Here is a 22,399-nt window from a genome sequence, read left to right as displayed (position 1 = left end):
ATGGGGCTGTACACACGCTTTCTTCTTTCCAATCTAGGCTGGTATCCCTTCCCTTCCCCCATAAGCCAGGGAGCCCACTTACTGCTGGATGGCATTCAGGACCACCCCCAACTAGCCAGGGAGCCCACTTACTGCTGGATGGCATTCAGGACCACCCCCCAGCTAGCCAGGGAGCCCATTTACTGCTGGATGGCATTCAGGATCCCCCTCAACCAGCCAGGGAGCCCACTTACTGCTGGATGGCATTCAGGATCCCCCTCAACCAGCCAGGGAGCCCACTTACTGCTGGATGGCATTCAGGATCCCCCACATGTACTGATCCACCTCCAGGCCTTCCAGCAGAGCAGTTTTACTGGAAAGGAGAGTGACAGGTTTGACCTTTGATTCCGGGCCCTGGGTGTGTTGGGTGTGGGTAGATGCAGCGCCCCATTCCCAACTGGGTGTCAGTGAGCCCCTGTACTGGGCACTGCCGGAGACCCAGCAGGACAAGGGCACTCTTGAGGGATGATGCACAGAGCCCCTCCCTCTGGGCCCAGATCTCCTGTCTGCTGTTAGGTGAGGGAGCCGTCACGTGGGGAGGGGGTGTCACTCACTTGCATACAGGACACCTCCAGGTCCCTCTCTCACAGTTCAGCTGCAGGTATGACTCCAGATCAAAGCACTGTGAGGCCAGAGGGAAGAGAGACAGATGAGACCAGGGCTGCTTAGAAGCTGCCTGGACTGGGGACTCGCTCTGCTGGGGCCCTTGTGGCCATCCTGGTCTGCAGGCCCAGCCCCACCATTGTTTATGCCCTCAGGTAGCCCCTGGGGCTAGAGAAATCAGGCCTCCCCTTCTGCCCAGCCCTCAGGCAAAAACAAATCCACTCAAAGTGATAAATCAGAGACAGAGTGAATAAGGTAACCAGACAGCAACTTGCAGGGACATTCTCCCACCACAAAGCCCTCAGAGACACAATGGGTGGCCAGCCCCAGTGGCCATCGACCCTAGTAACCAGGCAGCAACTAAATTTAAAAGGCCTGGTATGGCCCCAGCCAGACCCTGCTAGACCCTTCCTCCCTCAGTCTGCAGGGCAGGGACTGTTTGCCCCCATGCCCTATTTTGCACAGGGTTGTGTTAAAGAACCAGATTGTGACAGTCATTTGTTCAGCAACCACTTCCTGAGCCCCTGAATGTGCACTACTGTGTCCCTGTCCTCATGTCCCATAACCTACCGCAGTCATACATGCTGGCTTCCAGCTGGTGCCTAGCATCTGCCAGGGTGATCTAAAATGCTTCTGGAATACCTCAGAATCTAGCACGGAGCATGCAGACAAGCATAAGGGAATGGTAGGGACGAGAGAACTCAGCACTGACCTCCATGAGGTCTGCGGGCCCCCCGTGCCCTCCGTGGACTGCCCACCTGGACATGCTTGCAGTCGTGGCCTCGAGCAGGTAGCTGGATGCGCCGGAATGTAATGGGGCACTTCAGAGACACTTTGATGGCCGTCTGCTCTACTCCATCCTCCCCGTTAAGGGTCGTGTTGCCCGATGAGGCTGCCACGCTGCTGAAATTCCGCTTGACTGGGGGACAGAGGCATAGGCAGGTGAGGGCAAGGCCCGGGGAGACTCGCCATGCTGTTCCCCGAAGTGCCCATGTGTAGAGTGAACGTGTCAAGGGAAGCCCCCAGATCCAGGGACGTTTTACAAAACATATGGAAAACACAGTCTGACACCTGTTCTGGATTGCCTCGGTCAAGGTAAAGAGCCCCATCAGGAGCTTTTGCAAGCGAACAACTACCCGGTAGAGTTTTTGGCTTCAGGTGACCTGCACATTACCTCTAAGAGTTGTTACCCTTCAGCTCCTCCAGGAGCTCACAGAAACTTCCCAAAGACGCTGACTTTAATCCAGGCAGGCACTTCCCTTGCCAAAGTTTAAGTGTGAGATGCAGTGGGGGGCCAGTCTGGAGCCCACGCCCTGGGCTACCTCTTTAGTGAACATCTTCCTTCTCCACATCCTCCCACACTACACGGTCCAGTCTAGTGGTCACCTCCTTTAGGAAGCCAGCCTGGCCTGTCTATCCCATGTCTTCCCACTCTGGGCTCCCGCAGCCTGGCATTTGGTTGCCATCTCCCTCACATCTGTGTTATTGTTGGCTGTGTCTGTCCTGGCTTCTGAGCTCGGAGAGCCCAGAATTCCTGCCAGGGCCCAGGTTCTATGCTACCTGACTTATCATTGTCACAGTCCCAGGTGGAAGGAACTGGGACTCAAGAAACATCTGGGGGCCGGTGGTGGCTGGCATGGAGCTAAGGTTGGTCCTGTGTGACTGGGACCACCTCTTGCTCCCGAACTTGGGCAGTGTTAGAGGCATGGTCTGTGCTCGTGCCCCGACTCACTTTTTGTGATGCAGTGCTCGGCGGGCAGGAGCCGCTTCTTGAGAAGGCCTTGTAGCACGGAGCGCACGGAGGGCCGGTGCACCAGCTGCAGCACAAACAGGTGCGACTACAAGAGAGAGAGACACGTCACCCTGACTCATGGCTCCCAGTGGCCCCAGACCCCACAGCCAGGGCAGTGTAGGAGAGGGAACCTTGGAGCCCAAGGATGTTCCCTGGGACCGGTGAGCCTGGAAACCCAGGTGGAATCACCTGTGTCTGTCTGCTTGAGGACAAGGTGGAACTTGGCAGTTGGGGGAGGGGCACGGTGGGGACACATCCAGGACCAGGATGTGGGGCAGGCCTATCTGTGCACTGGGCAGCTCTGGGCCCACAGAGAGGGCAGGAATGCGGGGCCCACCCTGACACCACACTCACACAGCAGCAGGCCGTGACAGTGATCTGGATGGTGTTCCGGCCTGGCTGGCACACATGCTTGAGGTGTAGGGGCTTGTGGGAGGTCTTGTTGTCGCCACGCTCGATGGTCAGGGGGGTGGCGTTCACGCTGACCTGCACTGAGGCTGGCCAGTTGGTGTTCATCTGCCTGTCCTCGTGGTGATAGCACTTGAACTGCAGTTCCAAGTCAGACCTGTAGGGGGCAGGTGACACTGGATGGGTTCTTGCAGGGGGTTGTCTGGAGACTCTTTGTGACCTCAGGGCAGGCCACACAACTCTGAACTCACCACAACCCCCAGGTCCTTCAGGACACCCATCCCCACTGTGGCTGCTCCCACAAATCTCTCATCAAAACCTTCTTCCTCACACCTTCCACAGCCCAGCTTAGGTTAATAGGCCCCTGTGGCCCGTCCCTGGAGAGATGACAGAGGGCAAGGCGATGCTGCTCCCATAACTTTGATCCCTATTCACCCAGGACAGACAATGGAGCAAAAAGGACAGATGCCAATTAGACTGGGGGGTCAGTGGGGGTTGGCCTCCAGACCCCTGTGGCCAGGGTGATTTCTGGTTCAGTTCCCCTGATGGGGTGATGCGGGGGACACACTCAGATCCTCAGGTATCTATCTGATGGATGAAGTGACTGCTCTGGCCTGGACACACGCTGTCCGTGGGGAACAAGTGATGACCGTTCAGATAAAGGAGGAAGGGGCTGGGTGTGGGCAGCTCCATCAGGAAGACCGAGCAATATACTGGGGGCCCACCAGGGGAACTGAAGTCCAGGGGTCCCCTTTGTGGACCTCTGCACATGCTCACCAGCACCCTGGGGTGCTTGCCCTACTGCCTGGAATCCCGCATAAGTTCTTAGACTCGATCTGTAGCCCGTACGCTGCCGAAGGGGCTCTCCTTACTCCTCTGTCCTCACGTTATCAGCAAGCTCTCCACCTAGGTCAGGCGAGGGGACTTCATGCCTGTGAGTTAGTCAGTTGGGTTGGGATGAGGAGGCTGGCCCTCCGTTCCTGTCTCACACCTGGTGTACAGGATCCTCTGGAGAGCACAAATAGCTAAGTGCTTGATGACAGGCTGAAAGGTTGCTGATTCCAACCCACTAGGAGGTGACTAAGGAGACAGGCCTGGCGAGCCGCTTCTAAAAGCCACAGCCCCGAACCCTTATTCTGCTCTCTGCCCAATCTGGCTCAGGGAGGAATTCTGGAGGTCTAAGAAGAGCAGGTCCTGCCAGGTGTTGAGGGCATGTGAGCATGGATGTGGATGGTGAGTGCATGAAGGCCTGCCTGTGACCCGAAAACAAGCACTGAATTGTCCATACAAGGTCAGCAGCATCTCCTGGACTTGGGGGCCAAGGCAACAAGGAGGGTGCTCCTGGTAAGATGAGAGAGCAAGCCCTCTCCCACCCTCTTTTTTTTTTTTTTTTTTTTTTAAACTCCCTTTTGGAAACTTGTAAGCCAGTCACTTCATACCTTTTAACCCCCCCCCCCCCACACACACACACAAACTTCATTTTAAGCAGCCAATGTCTAAGTTGCCCATCCCTATCTACCCTGTGTACAGAAGGGATAGCATTGATACTTGATGTGAAGACACCTTCCCTCTCAGTTGATATTTTGAGCTACTAGTGCTTATAAATTGGGCTGCTAATCTCACCGTCAGCAGTTTGGAACTTCCAGCTGTTCTGTGGGAGAAAGAGGAGACTTTCTACTTCCATGAAGATCTACAACCTTGGAAATCCTATACAGGTTCACTATGAGTTGAAACTGACTCCACAGCATATAACCTTCACCACCACCACCTCCATTAAGTATAGGTCAAATTCATTAAATTGTAGCAATTTACACTTGTTTCCTTTATTGAAAACTTTTTTTTTTTTTTATCTTCCTGTAGTCGAGTTCTGATAATCATGCCATTGAGGCTAGGTCAAATGGGTACTAGCTACAAGTTTGGGCATTCTTGTGAGTCTCCCCTCGCTTCATATCCGCTGGATGCTTCACTCTTAGCTCTTGCCCTCTGTGGCTATGTCCTTGTCCATGGGCTCAAGTGTCCCCCGGTCCCATCACACTTTGGATCAACCAGTTCTTCCTCTTCTCTCTCTCATCTCCAGGTCAACGGGAGTGTATGGAACATGGTTGAACTCAGCCATTTCTTCATTGCTGCCTTTCCCCCATCTTCCACTTACCAGTAAACCAATATGGTTGTCAGCAAGCTTACATGCCTGCTCATGCACTCCCTTGGAGTTTCAGTCTTAACATGGGGATTTGTCCTGAAGGGACTTGACTGGTTGCCTTGATGGCTCCCCAGTGAACAACTTGCTTGTAGAGCCAATCAGGCTGCCGTTTTTGATTTTTGGGTTTTTCCTGCTGGTCTTTCTTTCGAGAAGCATCTTCTGTTCCAGGCTGGTATGCATGTCCTTCCAAGTGGGACTGTCCCACCTCAGAAGGTTCTGGACGGGGCTCAGGATTCACCTAAGGTCCTACACACGACAAAGGCTCTGCAAGAAGCCTATTTCACTGGGCATGTTCTAGAACCTCTTTTAGGTATTCCAATCAGTTATAGGTCTGCCTACCCTCTTGTCTCATCTTTCTTGTCTAAGGAGCTCTGGTAGCAGAGTGGTTACGAATCAGGCTGCTAACCTCAAGGTCGGCAGTTCGAAACTACCAGCGGTTCTGCGGGAGAAAGATGAGGCATTCTGCTCCCGTAAAGATTTACAGCCTCAGAAACCCTGTGCAGGGTCGCTATGAGTTGGAACCGACTCCACGGTACTTAACAACAACAATAACAACCCTCTTGTCTGAGCGTCCCAGCTCCCATGGCAGCTCTGTGCCTTTGGCCGCCTGCTCAGCAGGGTCAAGGCAACTGCCGTGGAGCACGTGTGGCGTGTGTGTGGTCATCTGCAGGAGTGTGATGGGCTCAGACGCCTGGTGACACAAGGTGAGTCCTGGTTGAGGAGGAAGCACCAAGGGGTGCTGGACCGTGGCCCCAGTGTTGGCCCCTTGGCAGCGGTGACAACTAACAAAGTCAGAAACGCCTATGGCCTGTCTCCTCGTCTGCTAACAGGAAAAGCATTACCCACTTACATGAACAAGAGCATGTGTGGAAGGCACTGAACACAACACTGCTCAGCAAAGGGGCTTCCCGAACCCTGTACTCCAGAATGTTCCAACTGGGTCCCATCTGGGCCCCAGTCCTGTGCCAAGGTCAGTCCCTTGCAGGCTGCCCATCCCAGAGTTCATCTTCAGGACCAGCTCTGGCCAGAACAAACCACTTTAGGATTTGGAGTGCTTCACCCTTGTCAACTCAGGGCCTCTTGTGAACATCCTTCTCTTTAGTGTTTGGGTATCCGACAAGTGCTCCCTGCCCTGGACCATGTGCTGTAGCTGCCTGTCCCTCTCTAGGTGCCATGACGCTGCAGCTGTCGCTTGTGCTCACCTCCACATCAGCGTCTGGTGGACCGTGGGCCGCAGGTGAAAGACATGGTTGCTGACGGCCAAGTTGTGCTCCAGACGGAAGGGCTCCAGCACGACGCCATCCCGCACAGGGAACGTGAGCCGCAGCTCATCGTTGTGGTTGGCTGCCACAGAAAGAGGGGGTCTGATGAGCCACATACCTCTAAACACGGTTACTCACACGTGGCTAGTATGAACAGAGTCCCATACCTGGCTAAATACCAGGTGTACCCCAGAGACGGCCCGACTCCCCACTCGGGAAGTCCAGGAGCTTGCTCTCAGCCCCCACCTACGGCTGAGCACCAGGACTAGAGAAGATTTGGGACATCGCCAAGCAAGTTTCCAGCCTGTAACCAAACCAGTGTTTCCTTTCCTTCCCTCTCTTGGGCACGGGATCTGGGTCAGGGGATGTGACCACCTGGTCCAGGAGAAGAGCTCTCAGCATCCCAAGCTGCCTGGGATATACTGTTTCTGGGGTGCAGCAGGTGGGAGAAGATCTGCCGGTGTCCCAGACAGAGGTCTCATCTGTATGTACCTCCTGTTTCTCTAAGAGATAGATGGGGCTTACCTGCTCTCAAGCCCCTTGCCCTTTCAACTCTACCCTGACCCCCAACCCCAACGAATTTCCAAGCCCCCTGCTCCTGGTCCCTGGGGCAAGCGTCCCCCACCTCACAATGGCCCCTGGAGCAGAGCCGCTGGGGCCACAGGGAGAAAAGATTAGGTACTCACCCGGGGGCGGTGGCAGAGCACTCATATTTGGCTTGATGTCGGGCGGGAAAGGAGGTTTAACATCTTGACTTGGGGACAGGTATGGGGGGATGTTGCTTCCGGGGGTGATGGGGGGCGTGGGGTTCCCTGGAACAGGTGAGTGGGGATAATTTGCCACAGGAACCGGCCTGGGAGGCTGGAGGGAAACAGAGACCATACAGAGATTATGGGGTCACGGGGATGGGAGAGTTCACGGCTCTAGACAGATAAGCCCGCCCCTGGCCGGCACCCCGGCTTCTTCCCCCAGTGGGGCCCTGGAAAACCATGCCCTTCACTTGAGTCACGGTGCTGCAGAATCATAGTGTCAGGTAGATGCACGGCTGCCCGCCCATTTGGCAGATGGGGATACTGAGGCTAAGGTGCTAAGGGATTTATCTAATACGCCTCCAGGAGAGGCAAGCTGAGATCAAGGTCAGGTGTCCTACTTTCCCCTTCGAGATTCTAAGCCACACCCTGTCTTCCCAGGAGGGTCCCCATGAGGGTCCTCTGATAGAGTAGTTTCTAGAGGTCCCCGAGGAGCCCTCCTCTACCTCAGTCCTCCTCTGTTCTCTTTTGTGACTACTTGGGTCCATGTTTATTCCTCCCCGTCCATCCAGAGCAGGTGACCAGGAAGGGTACTCGCACCCTCAGACCTAACATCCAGACAGGCCACCGGCAGGAGCAGCCTTTTTGGTCCGATAAAATACTTTGTTTAAATCCACACATACCCTACTGACATTCCCTTGGGTGTAGTTACTGTAGCTGCTTCCGGAGAAGGTGTTGTTTTGCCCATTGAATTGTTCTGGCTGTTAAAACAAGATGAACAGCAGTGTTACAAAAGCCGCTCTCCATCCTGACTTCTGACTTTCCCAGAAGCGCAGGGGATGTTCTTCCAGTGTGGGGGTAGGGAGAGGAATCCAGGGTACAGGGAGGGGCCCAGTTTTGTCTAGTTAGGTTTCTTTCTGCCCACAGCCATTCCTCCAGACCAAGAGCTTCTAGAAATAGAAACACTTCAGGTGTTGAAATTGGAGCAAAAATAACAAATCCACATGGTGAGGGGCCCTGTCAACAAGCATGATTCTTCGCAACTCAATGGAAAGTATTTCCTGAGTTGTCTTCATCCGGAGAAGGCATTTTAGGCAGTTACGTCCTGTAAAGTCATCCCCACACTGAATGACCGAGTGAACCCTGAACCAATGCTCTTAGAGAAACTCCTGGGCTAGCTTCCTCTGACCTCTGCTTACACATTTTGGTCAGGTGATCAGTAGGAAAGCTTGCTTTATGTATTTTTCTGTTTCCAACCCCAAACCAAACCTAACACTATCAAGTCGATTCTGATTCACAGTAAGTCTGTAGGCAGAGAAGAACTTCCCCACAGGGTTCCCGAATCTGCAAATCTTTGTGGAAGCAAATTTCCACATCTTTCTCAGAGATTGGTGGGTTTGAACCTCCAACCTTCTGGTTAGCAGTTAAGAGCTTGGGCCACTTTGTGTTGCTATTTAAGTGCACCACATAAATATAAATTCCTGGGTGGTACAAATAGCTAATGCACTTGGCTGCTGCCCACAAAAGGTTAGAGGTTTACGATCACCCCAAGAGGAACTACGGAAGAAAAGCTTGGCAACACACTTGCCAAAAGTCAGCCAGTAAAACCTCAGTGGCGCACAGTTCTGCTCTGACAAGCGCAGGGTCACCATGAACTGGAATTGATTTAACAGTAACTGGTTCAAATATGGAAAATCAGAAATAACTCAGATGTCCACAGATGGGATGAGAAATGCAGTCATCTCGGGGGCATTAGGCAGAGGGATTTGCCGCAACAAGTCATTTGCCCATGGTTTCAGAGTAAGTAAAGGTTCCAAATCACAACCTAGTAACAATTATATACAATGTTGGTACCTAGGTGTGCATACCGAGAGACAAAGTTCAAGTGAAATGTTGATGTATTTAGGGTGCCTGATTTTTCTTTAAAATATGTAGAGTCTATGTATCACAAATAAAAGTAAGAGAAGGAAAACAATCACATGAGTTTCACCAGAACAGGAACAAAAAAAAAAACCCAGGTTGGCTTTCTTGGCCACCATATGCATAGTGTTTTGGGTTGAATTGTGACGTCCAACAAGATATGTTGAAGTCAGCTGCTACAAGCTGCCAACACCACTGGTATGTCAGCGAATGAGACCTTATTTGGAACTAGAATCTCTGTAGATGTCATCAAGTTAAGATCAGGCCATAGAGGAGGAGTAGGATGATGGCCTTTTCAGAAGGGAGAATGTCAGGAAATGGCAGGCATTGCGTGATGCAGCTGCCAGCTAAGGAATGCTAAGGATTACCAGCTGCAACCGGAGCTAGAAGTGTGAAAGGACAGCTCCCTCTAGAGCTTGGAGAAGGCATGGCCTGCCAACACCTTGGTTTGGGCCTTTTGGCTTCTGGAACTATGAGAACATTTCTGTGGTGTTAAGCCATTCAAACCTCTGGTCTATGGAAGCTCGGAGCACATGGGGTATGTTCCGAGGCCTCTGCCTGCCCCCGACCTTGGTGTCTGGAACAGAATGGCACAGATGAGAAGTAAAGGGACCTTGCAGGTGGATCTCAGCTCAGGCGGTGTGGGTGGTCCCAGGGTGAAACTCACCTTGTAATACTGCCCCATGTTGACCGTGGGGGGCGGGTACTGCCCAGTGCTCGGCTGGCTGGGCATCCTTTGCCCAGGGTAGTTAGGAGAGGTGAGTGGCCGCGGTGGGTTGGGAGTGGGGTACTGGCCTGGCTGGGTTGGGAACTGGCTGCTTGGTCCATATTGCTGGTTTCCATAGTTGGGCTGCAGTGTTGGAAAAGGGGGGGTGGACAGGCCATCAATGTCTCTGAATCAAGCCGCTCACCCTACCTCAGCTTTATAGTTAAAATGGTATCATTACTTTCTAGAAGGGGATGGAAATGAATTACGAAAATGCCAACTACAACTATGGTGCTAGACTGAAGTAAGGCTGAGACTGGTGTAGGACCCACTACGGCAGAAGGGAGTCAAGGATGGTATCCAAATTAGGCAGATTTTCCTGCTCTAAGTGTCACAAGTAAGAGAAGGACCTTCCTAACCTGTAAGGTAACCTAGGACATCCCCTTATGCCTGTTTCCTGGCTTACATGCCACTCAGTCCCCCATCAGAGCTGTCTCTCTAGGGGCTCTGCCTGGTGCTTCGGGGTTACCCCAGACTCTCGTTCATGCCACCACACACAGGGGGCTTGTTTCTCTCAGCTCCTGACAAGTGCATGCAGGCAACAGGTTCGGGAGGTGCTGGCCCCATAATCCACATGGGTGGTGGTCAGTTCTGGGCTTGGACAGAGGTGGGAGAGCCAGCTCCAGGAGGTGGCAGGGCCACTGTCCTCGAGATGCACAGCTGGGAGACAGGGTTGCTTGTGTCTGAGTAGAACTGGGCACAGGTGGTTTGTAGCCTGGTAGTGGCAGCACCTGATGAAGCGGATGCTCAATCCAGCAAACAGTCGATTCATTCCCCTTCTCTGGCATGGCCGGCAGAGGCCGAAACAAGTCACTGGGTGCTGGCGCTGTGGTTCCCATCGGGCCAATGACCAGGAATTCCGCTACAGCCTGGCCTCATTTGCTTCCCTCAGTACCGTCCTGAGGCTTACTCTCAGCCAAACCAGTGGCGAATCTGAGCACAGAGGATGCTGAGAAGAAGGCTGGAGACCTGGATGGTCTCCATGCAGTGGGGGGGGGGGGGGGGGGGGGGTACGACCAGGGAGCCATCAGTCAATTCCACCATCCTAGGCCCCTCCATGAATGAGGCTTGACCCCAGCACCCTTCTCTCCTCTCCTGGACTCAGGATAGATACCTCTGTGAAGTGTCAAGTTGCTTCCAGGCTGTGCTACAGAGAATGTGGAGCTACGTCACACAGCCCTCCAAACCAAACGTCAAAGCCACAGTTCTGTGATGAGGGGAGGGGGAAGTGCATCTAGGAAGGCTGAGAGAGGAAGGAGTGCTGGCTCAGGATTCTGGGGCCCCGGTCTATTGCAGGCCGGGGAGTGAAAACAGTTAACAGGCTTGTCTGCTAACTTTAAGCTTGGTGGGTCCAGTTTACCCAGAGGTGCTTCAGAAGAAAGATCTCTGGAGCTCAGTTCTACCCTGACACAAACAACTGGCTTCTGGTGTCTTCTGCAGGTGAAGAGCTTGCTGTGGCAGACGGTCCTCAGAGTCACGGCTCATCCCTAAGCCGCCATTTCACACCACCCCCTCAAAGGGTCCTGCTTAAGCCTTCTGTTTCCTGCTGAAGTTTGGGTTCCCGGCAGACAGGAAGCGTGGGTTTTACTTCCCAAAATCTTCTCCAACACCCTGGTGGAACTGGCTGGACAGGAACTAGGTGGTGCTCTCCTGATATAATGCCTTACTTGAGTATCAATGGAGACAAACCCAAGAACCCCATGTCTCTGCCTTGTAGCCACTTCCTCAGGCAGGCCCAGCCTCTGGGGGTTTTTAGAGGGCTCTGCGTCCTCTCACTTTTGGAGGTTAGGGAAGCCCCAACGTCTCATGTAGGCGTCAGAAAGGTTGAGCTCTTGAGTCGAAGTTAACCAGTTTGTTCTCAAGCCAGACAAAAAGCAGTAACAGCGGCCGCTACCCCTTGCTAGAGGCACTGGGGGCTCAGTGGTAAGGTTCTTCTCTTCCATGCAGGGCCCAGTGCCTCATGTACAACAATCACCGGCCCGTTAGTGGAGGCTTGCGTGGTACTATGATGCCAAATGAGTTCCAGTAAAGTTGCCTGACTAAGACATAGTAGGAGGAAAGATCTGATGTTCTCTAAAAAAATCATGACGTGAAAGACTTCTGACCCACAGCTGACCCTGAGCAGGGGAGGGAGTAGGACCAAGCACCATTTTGTTCTGGTGTGGGGCTGCCTTGAGTTGGGAGCTACCATCACCTCTGCTCCGTCGCCTGCGTGACGCCTTCCACACGCCCCATACAGCCCTACAGGGTGGCTGGACAGCCAGCGCCATTTTGCAGATGAGGACAGTCTCAGGGAGGTACAAGTGGCAGAGCTGGCGTTTCCAAAGGTTAGTGTGTGTCCTTCCCAAGCATCACCCCAAACCCTGCACCTTCAGACCCCACATCCTCAGCCCTCTCCACCCTGCGTACCCCACCGTGGCCCTGTCACACTCACCTCTCCTGGGTATGGCCTCTTTATGCTCTGGATGGGAAGGGACTGGGGCCGGGGGCCCGGGTAGGTCTGCTGGGGCATCCGCTGCCCATGTGTGCCAAAAGGGCTGATGCCGGGCGGCCGGGGCTGGTTCATGCCCATAGGAGGACCACTCATCCCCGAGGGAGTCATGCCAGCTGCCATACTGGCGGGGTTCATGCTGCCTCCCATGGAGGCAGGCCCCCGTGGCCCGGGCTGGTTCATGAATTGGCTGTTATACGCCTGGGTAGGACCCATCTGGAAAGAGGAACAGACCTTCAACGGGAGAAGAAGAAAAAAAAAAAAAATAAAATGCCACATGCATTGAAAGTGCAGGGGAAGAAGGTGGGGGAGGCGGGAGGGCTAGGGTGGGTAGGGGGCACTTTGCTGTGTGGCTGCTGGCCTCTTGGGCTCATTGCTGCCCTCTGCAGGCTACAGAGGGAAAACGCAGGCTGGTTGTGGGATGAGGTGGGGGAGGTTACTCGGACAAACAGGCAGCATTTCCAGGAGGCAGGCAAGGGGAAGTGGGGTGCAAGGGGCAGAGATGACAAAGTGTACAGGGGTGTGAGGGGCAGGGAGGGCAGGCAATGAGGATGGAGGTGCGGTCATGAGTAGTCTTGGACAATGGTCTCTATCCACAGTCTCCTACTGTCCCCTCCCCATGCATCCTGTGCCTCTTCACATTCTGCTCTAAGGTCTCGGGCACAGATGGAGTGACAGGAATACACTGGCCATCAGAGGCTAATTTTAGACAGAGACCATTCCTTGGGAGTAGGGAGTAATCTGGAACCTGATCCCCATGCACAGACATCAACCCATACACAACAAACACCCAACCACACACCTACCTGCCCAACTCCACTGACACCCACGGGCTATTGGTCACCCTTCCCCATGCTTCCAGGAAAACCCACATATACCCTGACACCCTGAGCCCGCCCCAGCACACATGGCCCTACAAGCACTGACACCGCAACTCTGACTGGGTGGGTGAGGCTGGACCTGGGCTGGTGGGGACCCTTACCGGTCCATACTGGTTCATGTCCTTGTTCTGTGTCTCCTGCAGAGCTGCCACCGTGGCTGTGGCTGTGGCGGTGGCGGTGGCAGCCGCGGCGGCGACTGCGGCAGCTGCAGCGGCGGCGGCTGGCTGAGTGAAGTCGGCAGGCGGCCTGGTGTGCGGAGGGATGCCCATGCCGGCCGGGGCATTGGGACCCCCAGGGTAGCTGGCGGGAGGGGAGGGCGGAATGGAAGCGTTAGATAGTCAAATATTTACCGAATCTATGAAGGAGCGAGCAAACCTGGTTTTGCCCAGGCCCGCCCTAACCTTAGCTCACAGATGGGACAAGGTACCCCAACTCCAGGTCTGTTGCAGTCTGGTGAGCAGCCCACCAAAGTGTTCCCGGAGCTCACGCTGGGAACAAGGCCGGGTCCACTTCTAGTCTCTGAGGACCCAACTAACGTGGCCAAAGTCTCCCCTGGTGGATGGCAGAACTGGGGTGGAGCTTCTGGCCCGACACCAAATGCCGATGTGTTTAGCCCCAAGTCTGCCCTCTTGGGCTAAACCCAGAAGGGATGTAGACAGCCCTCGTGGCTGGAAGGGGTACGTCTGCTTGCTATGTCTGCCCCACTGCTGGGGCTCCTCGTCCTTCTCTGGTCCTATTATTTCATGGACCAGGAGCTCCCAGGCTTTGCTGGTTCTGCCTCCACCATCGTGGCCAAGCTGATTTTTTAGATTTTTTTGGGTAACTGGATCCCACCTTAGCTGCTCTTCAAGTTTCCAGGGCCTAGGGCTCTGCACGTCTCCCAGCGTATGGAGACATGCGTCAGGAGGACAGCAGCCCTCCTGAGGAGTCTGACAGTCGTTGGAACACAGATGCTGCCTCGTCCCAGGCCAGCCAACAATAAAAGAAATATCAGGGCCTGCCCATGGCTGCCCCACCACCAAGCGGAGATGTGGGGTTTCTGAAGACCAATTAAGACTCCGGCCAGCCCCTCTCACCTGGCCCCGAAGCCCCCACTGCCAGGGTAGTTGGGCCGACCGTACATGCCCTGTTGGAGGTAGGGCTGAGCTGGACCAGCCTTAGCTGAGAATTGCTGCTGCTGCCCAGCAAACTGTGGGGAGCTCAGGCCTGGGTTGCTGGTGGTCATGCCTGACGCCATGGGGTTGCCGCCTGGATTCATGGGGTTGTTGGCATTGGCCATAGGGTTCCCGAGAACCTGTGGACAGAGAGAATGGACATCAGCAATAATGGAGCCCCAGGAAGTATGGAAAGGAGGAGGTAAGAGCTGGATTCTGAGTTCTCCCAACCCACAAAGAGAGATGGAAGCTAGTGGCTGGGCCACACAGAGAGCGGAGATGCCTAACTCGCCAGCTCTGGGCGCAGGCCGGAGACCAAGGGAAGTCCCTGGTTTCTTCCCTTCAGGGCCACAGCCAGCCTGAGTTTTCTGCGTGGGAGATCAGGGCAGATAAAGGGGTGGAGGGAACAGAGCAAGGTGACACGGAGAGCAAGCGGCAGGGTCAACTGCGTGGGAGGACAGGGCTTCTGCCACACGCTTAAGGCAAGGCAGTTTATGAAATCTAACCTGGGCAATTCCAGGGCCACAGACCCCAGACTTTGGAGCCCTGAAGTCAGTAACACAGACAGTTCCACTGTTTACCTAACCAAAGTTATAAATGTGGGGTGGGGAAGAACTGCCATCTGTCAGATGGAAGCCACCTTAGACAGGGACAGTCCCCAGATGCCCAGCTGCTGCCCTACTTGGTACATGTGGACCCGTGGGGTTTGCCTTGAAAGCTGTTTTTTCCAGCTAAGCAGAGTCTGTGAAAGTGAGGAGGGTGGGTTTAATGTAGTGACCCCAAGGCCCACCTGGGAGGGACTGTGGTTGGGGCAGGGCAGGCTCTTACCTGGCTCTGGGACGTATTGGTCACTCCCCAAACCGTGGTGACCACAGAGAGGGAGCCAGGAGGCTGGCTGGTGTTCTGTTGCCAAGGGACTGAGTCATAGGGGAACGACCCATCACTGCAGAGGGAGACACAAGGGTTCTCAGGAGCTGGGACAGAGAAGTGGTCCCACCACCCTACACAGTACCACAGCACACAGTCGTCTGGGTCCCTCAGGGACCTTGGGGATGGCTATATGAAAGCACCCCCCTCCCCAATTGCTATTTGTCTCACCTGAGCCCCAAGTCCATTGGCCCTACCTAGAGAGTTCCTCCTACCATGCTCTGAATTCAAGGGGTTCTCCGGAAGGAACTCTGTATGCCCCCACCCCCCAAACCAGCTTCTCCTCCGACTTCCTTCTTCCTTAGGGCTGGAGGGTCTGAATGGAGTCTCCGCTCTGGATTCCTAACTGGGATCAACTGCTGTGGCCTTTGTAACGAAGGTATCCTTTATCACTACTTTCCTTCCCAGCAAAGCCCAGCTAGTAGGGTGCAGGCTTCCCTGTCCTCCCTTCCCATCCAGGGCACATGCATACCTGTCCTACTAATCTTCCTAAAACAGCGAAAATACTTAGCACCATCAAAGACCTTCAGTGGCTTCCGGTGTTAACAAGGCACTTGAGCATTTTTACCTTGCTACATCTCCCTGGAACTGTCCCTGAATGTCCACCTTCCACTATCTCTCTGTCCACTAAGCCCAGCATCACGTCTTGTTCAAGGGCATTGCTCCAAGGAGCTCTTGAACATCAGAGGTGACTTCTATATTTCCGTTTAACGCCCTGCCCCCCCTCCCCCCCCGAACAGTAACGGCTTCCTAGGAATTCCTGTGAGCTGCTGGGGTGGCAAATGGTTAACGTGCTCAGCAGCTCACTGAAAGGTTGGGGGTTTGAGCCCACCCAGCAGTGCCTCCAAAGAAATGCCTGGTGATCTACTTCTGAAAGACCAGCTATTGAAAAAACACTGTGGAACACAGTTCTGCTCCAATGTGCATGTGGTTGGAACCGACTTGGTGGCAAGTGGACGCTAGGCTGACTAGCAGTGGAGGTGCTGGGAGGAGAGACAGCCCTCCCTGAGAGCTGGGGGCACCTCCCTACCCCCTCCCACCTGCTCCACCCCACCCCTGCCCTGCCGCTGCCTAGGCAAGCCCTTGGTTCCCTACAGAGGTGGTATGTCCAGAGGACAGCAAGTGCTCAGTCCCAAGTGCTCTCTCCTCCACCTCTCAGCCTGGCTGGGCCATTTCCTCCTGTTCTCTGCTCACACACCACCTGCTGGAAAGGACCTGCTTGCCGTCCAGGTGTAAAAAGCAGCCCTCACACTTCCTGTACCTGCACCCTGCCTTGTACGTTTTTCTCACTGCATGCCACTACCACTTAATCATTCATTCATTCATGTGATGGCTGTCTGCTTCCCCCAGCACAGTTCCATGAGAGGATGGTTTATTTTGTTCCCAGTGCAGCCTCAGTGCGCCAGATCCTGAAACAGTCTCTGGGGACAATGAATTGAAGGGTTAACAGCTGAAATGTGTCAGCCCTGTCCCCTTCTGCATGCTGCCCCCACCTCCACTCCCACCCCCCGAGCCAAAAGAAACCATAGGAACCTCAGCTCTCATAAGTTAGCTATGCGTGTTCTGGGCAAAAGGGGCTGAGTTCTGGGGATTTCTGACCTCATCTTCCATTAGGGTCCCAAAGCAATTTAGTCTCATTCTGTTCCAGTCACTCATGAGCTCAGGCCTCTGCTGCGAGTCTCCAAGTCTCTCCTCATCTGTAAAACGAGCCCCCCCTCCACCCTCCTCAGTGGTTTCCAATGGCAAGTCACAATACATGAATGGCTCTAACACAAATCCAATACTGCTGCGGTTGTATGTGCCCTCAAGTCAGTTCCAACTCATAGTGACCCACATAGGGTTTCCAAGGCTGGCCATCTTTGTAGGATCAGAAAGCCTTAACTTTCTCCTGGGAAACAGCTGGTGGACTCGAACTGCCAGCCTTGTAGTTCTCAGTCTAGTGCTTATTCTACAGAGCCACCGCGTTGCCTGAACCAACCTTTCTGCTATTGCTGTCACTAAGTGCCACCCAGCGAAAGGAAGGGGTAAAAGAGAACAATCAAATGTAAGCACAGAAACGAGAATTGTACCTTGAACTGTGGTTTTATATACAACTGTGTTGCAGTGTAACATGCATATTTACTGTGGGCATCAGGCAAGTAAGTCTGAACAGGGCCCTGGGCCTGATGAGGCTTGGGGGGGACACATTAAGACAGTGGCATCGCACACGTTAGCATTACTTATGATTTCTAGTGGCAAATACCAGGACGAGAACCTGGGGGAGAGGAGAGGCTGTACGCACCATCCTGCTCCCTCCTTCTCTACCTGCTGACTGGCAGTAGGCAGGTGGGCACCTATGGACATACAAACATACACACACACACCATTATACACACACTCAGCCACACAGCTACACACACACATACTATGAACACTGCCCTGGAGAGGCTGTTTGAGGACTGGGGCATCCAGAGGGAGGGGCAGGCAAGAGAAGGAAGAAAAGCAAATAAACAAGCCGGCTTCCCCCCCAGGGAGCGGTCTCTGCTCTTCGAGGGAGGGCACTGGGGAGCCGGGGACCTGACCTGCTCCCAGGGTGTGCCCCTCAGAGTCTCCCAGGAATCCCTCTGAGTATGGATTTTAAAAACAAAGAGTAAAAGATTAAGATGGCAATTTTTAGAGGATATATATTTTACCACAATTTGGGGGGGGGGGGGATAATTGGGATACTGAGGCTGATTTAAGATGCAATGAGCCTCCCTGGGCAGATCTGGGATCACCAAATGAGCCGCCCTGAACTCAGGGCTTGTTCCAGTACGTATTTGGGTGTATAAGATAAATTCATGAAGGACCCTTATAAGCAAACAAGGGAGATTCCTGACTACCTGCTCTCCTGCCAGGCTGGGGCTTTGTCAGCAACCCTCATGCTGACTGATGTCTAGCTGTCCCCAAGGCTGCCGTCCGTCCTTTCAGAACATGCCTGACAGACTCAGAAATGTCCAGCTGGCCTCACAGGAGCCCCGAACACTGGCAGCTGCTGATTTGGCACCTCAGCTCTAGGGAGGCCCCAGCTTACATGGAGACACTCACAGGCCTCAAAAAACAAGCTCCCAACTGCCCTGTGGCTCCCGTGGGGGCCTTGTGGGCGGAAAACAGCTCCTTCCTGTTTTGCCCCCTCCACCCCAAACCTGGTGAGAAGCAAAGTGAGCCCACGTTCCCAAGCTGGACAGGCTGCTGTCTGCTGGGGCTTCAGCTGCTGGAGCAGAGGTGCACACCAGCGTGCACGCAAGGTGCGGGGGCAGGTGTGTGCACACCTGGCAGAGGAGGCAGGCACACAAGCGCACTGGGTGTCTCCGGAGACATGGTGTCTGTACACAGCCAGCCAGTACCTGCTGCAGAAGCAGAAGTGTGACCCACAGTGGAGCAGCCGTCCTGACCCAGCTCTGACTCATCCTTCTGGGGAGAGGGCTCCTACCCTCACAGGCAGCTGGGCCTCTGCCTTTGGCCTGAGCTCAGACACTGCCAAAGTGGAGGTGGGGGTGGGCTGCTGGCTCCTCCTAGAGCAGCCTGGTCCCTAGGCTCCTACCAGGGAGACCCACTAGCAGTAAGGAAGGGGCTTGGGATGACAAACAGGAGGTCCCTGGGTGGTGGAAATGGTTGATACACTCAGCAGCTAACTGAAAAGTAGTTGGAGGTCAGGCGTGGAGATTGACTTTTGGAAAAAATCAATCATTAAAAACCTCACTGTGCACAGTTCTACTCTGACACACAAGGGGTCCGCCATGAGTTGGAATTGACGGCATCTGGTTTCCTGGTGAGGCATCCGTAGGAGGTGTCCTGATCCTGAGGCCCCTTCGGCCCCCTCATATATTTTATATCTCTTACAGGTATGCCTAGCTGAAGTGAGAGGTACCTGGTATTTTGGGGTTTCCAGTGCTGGTATGAAGCCCTGGTGTGGCACTGTGGGATAAAGCACTGGACTGCAAAGTCAGTTTAAACTGCAAGTTCGGTGGTTCAAGCTCACCTTGGAAACCGTAGACAGGGTTGCTACGGGTTGGAACCAACTCGATGGTACTTAACAAGAACAAGTCCTGGGGTGGTGCCGCAGGATAATGCACTTGACTACAAGGTCAGCGGTTCAAATTCACCAGCCACTCCTAGGAAACCCTATACTGGGCCACTATGAGTTGGAACCAACTCGACGACAATTAACAATTCCTGGCCCCAGTTCAGAGGGAGGCCAAAGTCTGGGGTCTAAAAATCCCCACTTTTACTAAGGCTGCCCCACCCATTACTCCCAAATCCAGATGGTTCACTCTCAGGCCACCCACTGGTCTAGCCTTGTCCACACAAAACTGTCACAAGAATTCTATTCTTAGAACCTCGGCAGTGTCCCGTCCACCAGCCTAAGAGCGGAGTGACAGCCCCCTCCCTCACATGGGGACAGCCATGTGTTTCCACCTCTATGCTTTTTCTCAGTCTAGCACGTTCCTGTGACCACCCCAAACACTCCTCGGCCAAACCCCCAGCCCAAGCACCACTCCCGGGACTGTGACACCCCTCTGGTCTCCCCTTCTGACCCAGGAGCCACCTCTCCGAGTTCTCGGATTCCCTGTACCCGTCACCGTGTGTTCGTGCACAGTACCCAGGAGGCCTTGGCTGAACAAATCAAGCGCCATCGAAAAACCATCTCTTGGTGCTCACATTCAGAGATTCAGTCACACTACTTGATTCCTGATCCCTGCAGTGTGACCTGGTGTGGTGCTGGAGGACCAGCAGTGGACTACTGACTGCACGCCAGGAGTTCAAACCACCAGCCGCTCATGTGCTGCAAGTTTCACTCTCCGTGCAAGAGACCTGGGGTTGTTTCCTGGCCAATGTGTGGTCACCACCCATCCGTCCATGGAAGCTAAACAGGTGTCAGGAGACCTTCCAGACTAAGACTTAGAATAAAGGCCTGGGGACCTACCTGCCACCAGCATTTCAGTCTGCTGCACATGGGGCTGGGAGACTTGGTGTTTACTCTATGGTAGCTAACAGCAAATGCAAGAGTGTGCCTGTTACTATGTGGGGACACAAACAAGGAGAGGTCCTGCCCCACCCCCACCCCCAGACTCTTGGGAGAATGTAAAACAGGGCTAAGTGAGCTAATATTTGTTAACACATAAAGAACAGCATCTTGGGTAGCCAGAAACGGTGGCCTTTTGTTATTACTATTGTCATTATAGGAGTCCTGGTGTGGCACTGTGGGTTAATGCACTAGACTGCAAGGTCGGTAGTTCAAACTCACCAGCTGCTCCTTGGAAACCCTCTACAGGGTCACTATGGGTCAGAACTGACTCAACGGCACTAACACCACCAACCACTGTTGTTATGATTGATGATTAACTGAGGGGCTTCAGTTAATCATCAAGGGATGGAAGAAAGTGACCATCACCTCAGGACTCATGGCAAAGTGGGCTGCACCAGACGTATTCCCTAGGAAGCTGAAACTGTCCGGGGGAACTTAGGGCTCATAAGGCAGCAAGCGCTCCTCATTCAAACAAGGTTCGAATGTGAGGAAGGGGCGACAGAAGTCTGCAAGTGTCCCGAGGAGAGAACTGGGAATTCTCCAGTAATCACCCTGCAGGTTTTACCAAAAAACCCAACAGATCTGTGTTGGAAGAAGTGCAACCAGAGTGTTTCTTGGAGGCAATGGTTGACCAAACTTAGTCTCTCATATTTCGGACATATTGTCAGGAGGGACCAGTTGCTGGAGAAGGATATCATGTTTGGTAAGGTGGAGGGTCAGAGAAAAAGAAGAAGACCCCCCAATGAGATGGATTGGCAAAGTGGCAGCATTGATGGACTCAAGCGTGGCAACAGTAGTGAGGCTGGCCCAGGCTCGGGCAGTGTTTTGTTCTGCTGTGCATCAGGTCGCTATGGGTCGGCACCGACTCGATGGCACCTAACAACAACAATCCGGCAGGAATTGTTGGGCCTCAGAGAAAACCGAAATATTTTCAAGGAGAAATATGAGTTCACACACCAAACCCCTTGCTAGTCGGATTGGGTAGGCTGGCAGAGATTCAGGGGGCTCTGACTAAACACTCTAATAATATAACAGCAGAGAGAGGTCTTGTTAAGAATGGGGTCTACTACATGAGCTCTGGAGTCAGGCTACTTAGGGTTAGACCTTGGCTAGAGCATTGACGATCTCTAAGACCCGAGGCTACAACCTCATCTCTAAAGTGGAATAAACATCCTCCTGGGGTATGGAGCTGTAGGATCAGCACTGGACTGCTAACCACAAAAGTCGACAGTTCAAACCCAACAACCGCTCCTTGGAAACCGTATACAGGGTTGCTATGAGTCAGAACTGACTCGAAGGCACATAACAACAAGGATAAAACATGAGAGCGAGTGTGGTTACAAGAGTCTCTCTGGCAGATCCCTGCTCAACGCTGCTTATACAACGTCTTTACTCCTCCAGTCAGGCCTCAGGGATGTTCTTGTGTGCCGAGGAAAGACCTGGCCACAGTCTGGATGGTCGTATTTACTCTCCAAGTGCTCAGTGTTTTGCAAATACGCTGTCAATGGGAGGATAGCATCATTTCTGTCAACTTAGAACAAACTGTTTTCCAAGCCTTTGAGACTTTCCTCGGTCACTCCACTGTCCCTTCTCTAATTAGTAAACTTTCACCTACACTGCAGAGCTTAGCCTGAATAGCCCCTTTTGTGACTTTCCCAAGCAGCAGTCTTTCTGTGTACTTCACACTGTCGTAATAACAGTACAGTTAGGTTTACAGTTCTGTAGGTCAGCCCCACAGGCACTGACCAGTGTTGCTGGCTGAACGACAGAACATAGCAAGGTCCGGGATGAGGGAGGGATGCGTCCTGGCTCCAGGACACCCCCCACCCCAAGGCAGTGTCTCTATCTATCCAGATAGATATGAATGAAAGGGGGGGGGGCTGAATTATTTCTTCCCTTGTATTTCTAACAGCCTCTTTATAAATTTGGAAGAAATAACCAATTCTCATTAAGAGTACTGTCAGCTCCTAATTAATTTTCCTGCTCTGCTATATTGGTTGCATCGCCTTATAGGACTGTGGTGTCCCCACTAATGAAACTCTACGCCAGCAAGGAGCTGGAGTTCCCATACTCTTTAATTTAGGGGGACACATTAACACTGCTCCCCATCACTACGATCACTGGGGCTAGCTTCCTCCCCTCCTGGTGGTGAGACGCCTA

At 53.5% G+C, this 22,399-nt stretch overlaps 1 protein-coding gene across 1 annotated transcript in view; it reads right to left on the bottom strand.

Moving 5' to 3' along the window:
* ZMIZ1 (zinc finger, MIZ-type containing 1) overlaps positions 1–22,399 on the bottom strand; it is a 115,201-nt gene that overhangs the window by 6,075 nt on the left and 86,727 nt on the right. The window contains exons 5-17 of the mRNA XM_006837437.1: positions 15,094–15,208; positions 14,188–14,405; positions 13,213–13,411; positions 12,174–12,446; positions 9,641–9,823; positions 7,737–7,814; positions 6,991–7,165; positions 6,245–6,386; positions 2,789–2,999; positions 2,375–2,480; positions 1,401–1,561; positions 594–661; positions 284–352 (exon numbers count right to left, since the gene is read on the bottom strand). Of these exons, the coding sequence (XP_006837500.1) occupies positions 284–352; positions 594–661; positions 1,401–1,561; positions 2,375–2,480; positions 2,789–2,999; positions 6,245–6,386; positions 6,991–7,165; positions 7,737–7,814; positions 9,641–9,823; positions 12,174–12,446; positions 13,213–13,411; positions 14,188–14,405; positions 15,094–15,208 (1,998 nt within the window). The remainder of the gene's footprint in view (positions 1–283; positions 353–593; positions 662–1,400; positions 1,562–2,374; positions 2,481–2,788; positions 3,000–6,244; positions 6,387–6,990; positions 7,166–7,736; positions 7,815–9,640; positions 9,824–12,173; positions 12,447–13,212; positions 13,412–14,187; positions 14,406–15,093; positions 15,209–22,399) is intronic.

This window comes from Chrysochloris asiatica, unplaced genomic scaffold, assembly GCF_000296735.1.
Source record: "Chrysochloris asiatica unplaced genomic scaffold, ChrAsi1.0 scaffold00020, whole genome shotgun sequence".
NCBI classification, from domain to species: domain Eukaryota; kingdom Metazoa; phylum Chordata; class Mammalia; order Afrosoricida; family Chrysochloridae; genus Chrysochloris; species Chrysochloris asiatica.
Note: the sequence above shows the minus strand (reverse complement) of the source record. Positions and strands in the feature narration are given on the sequence as shown.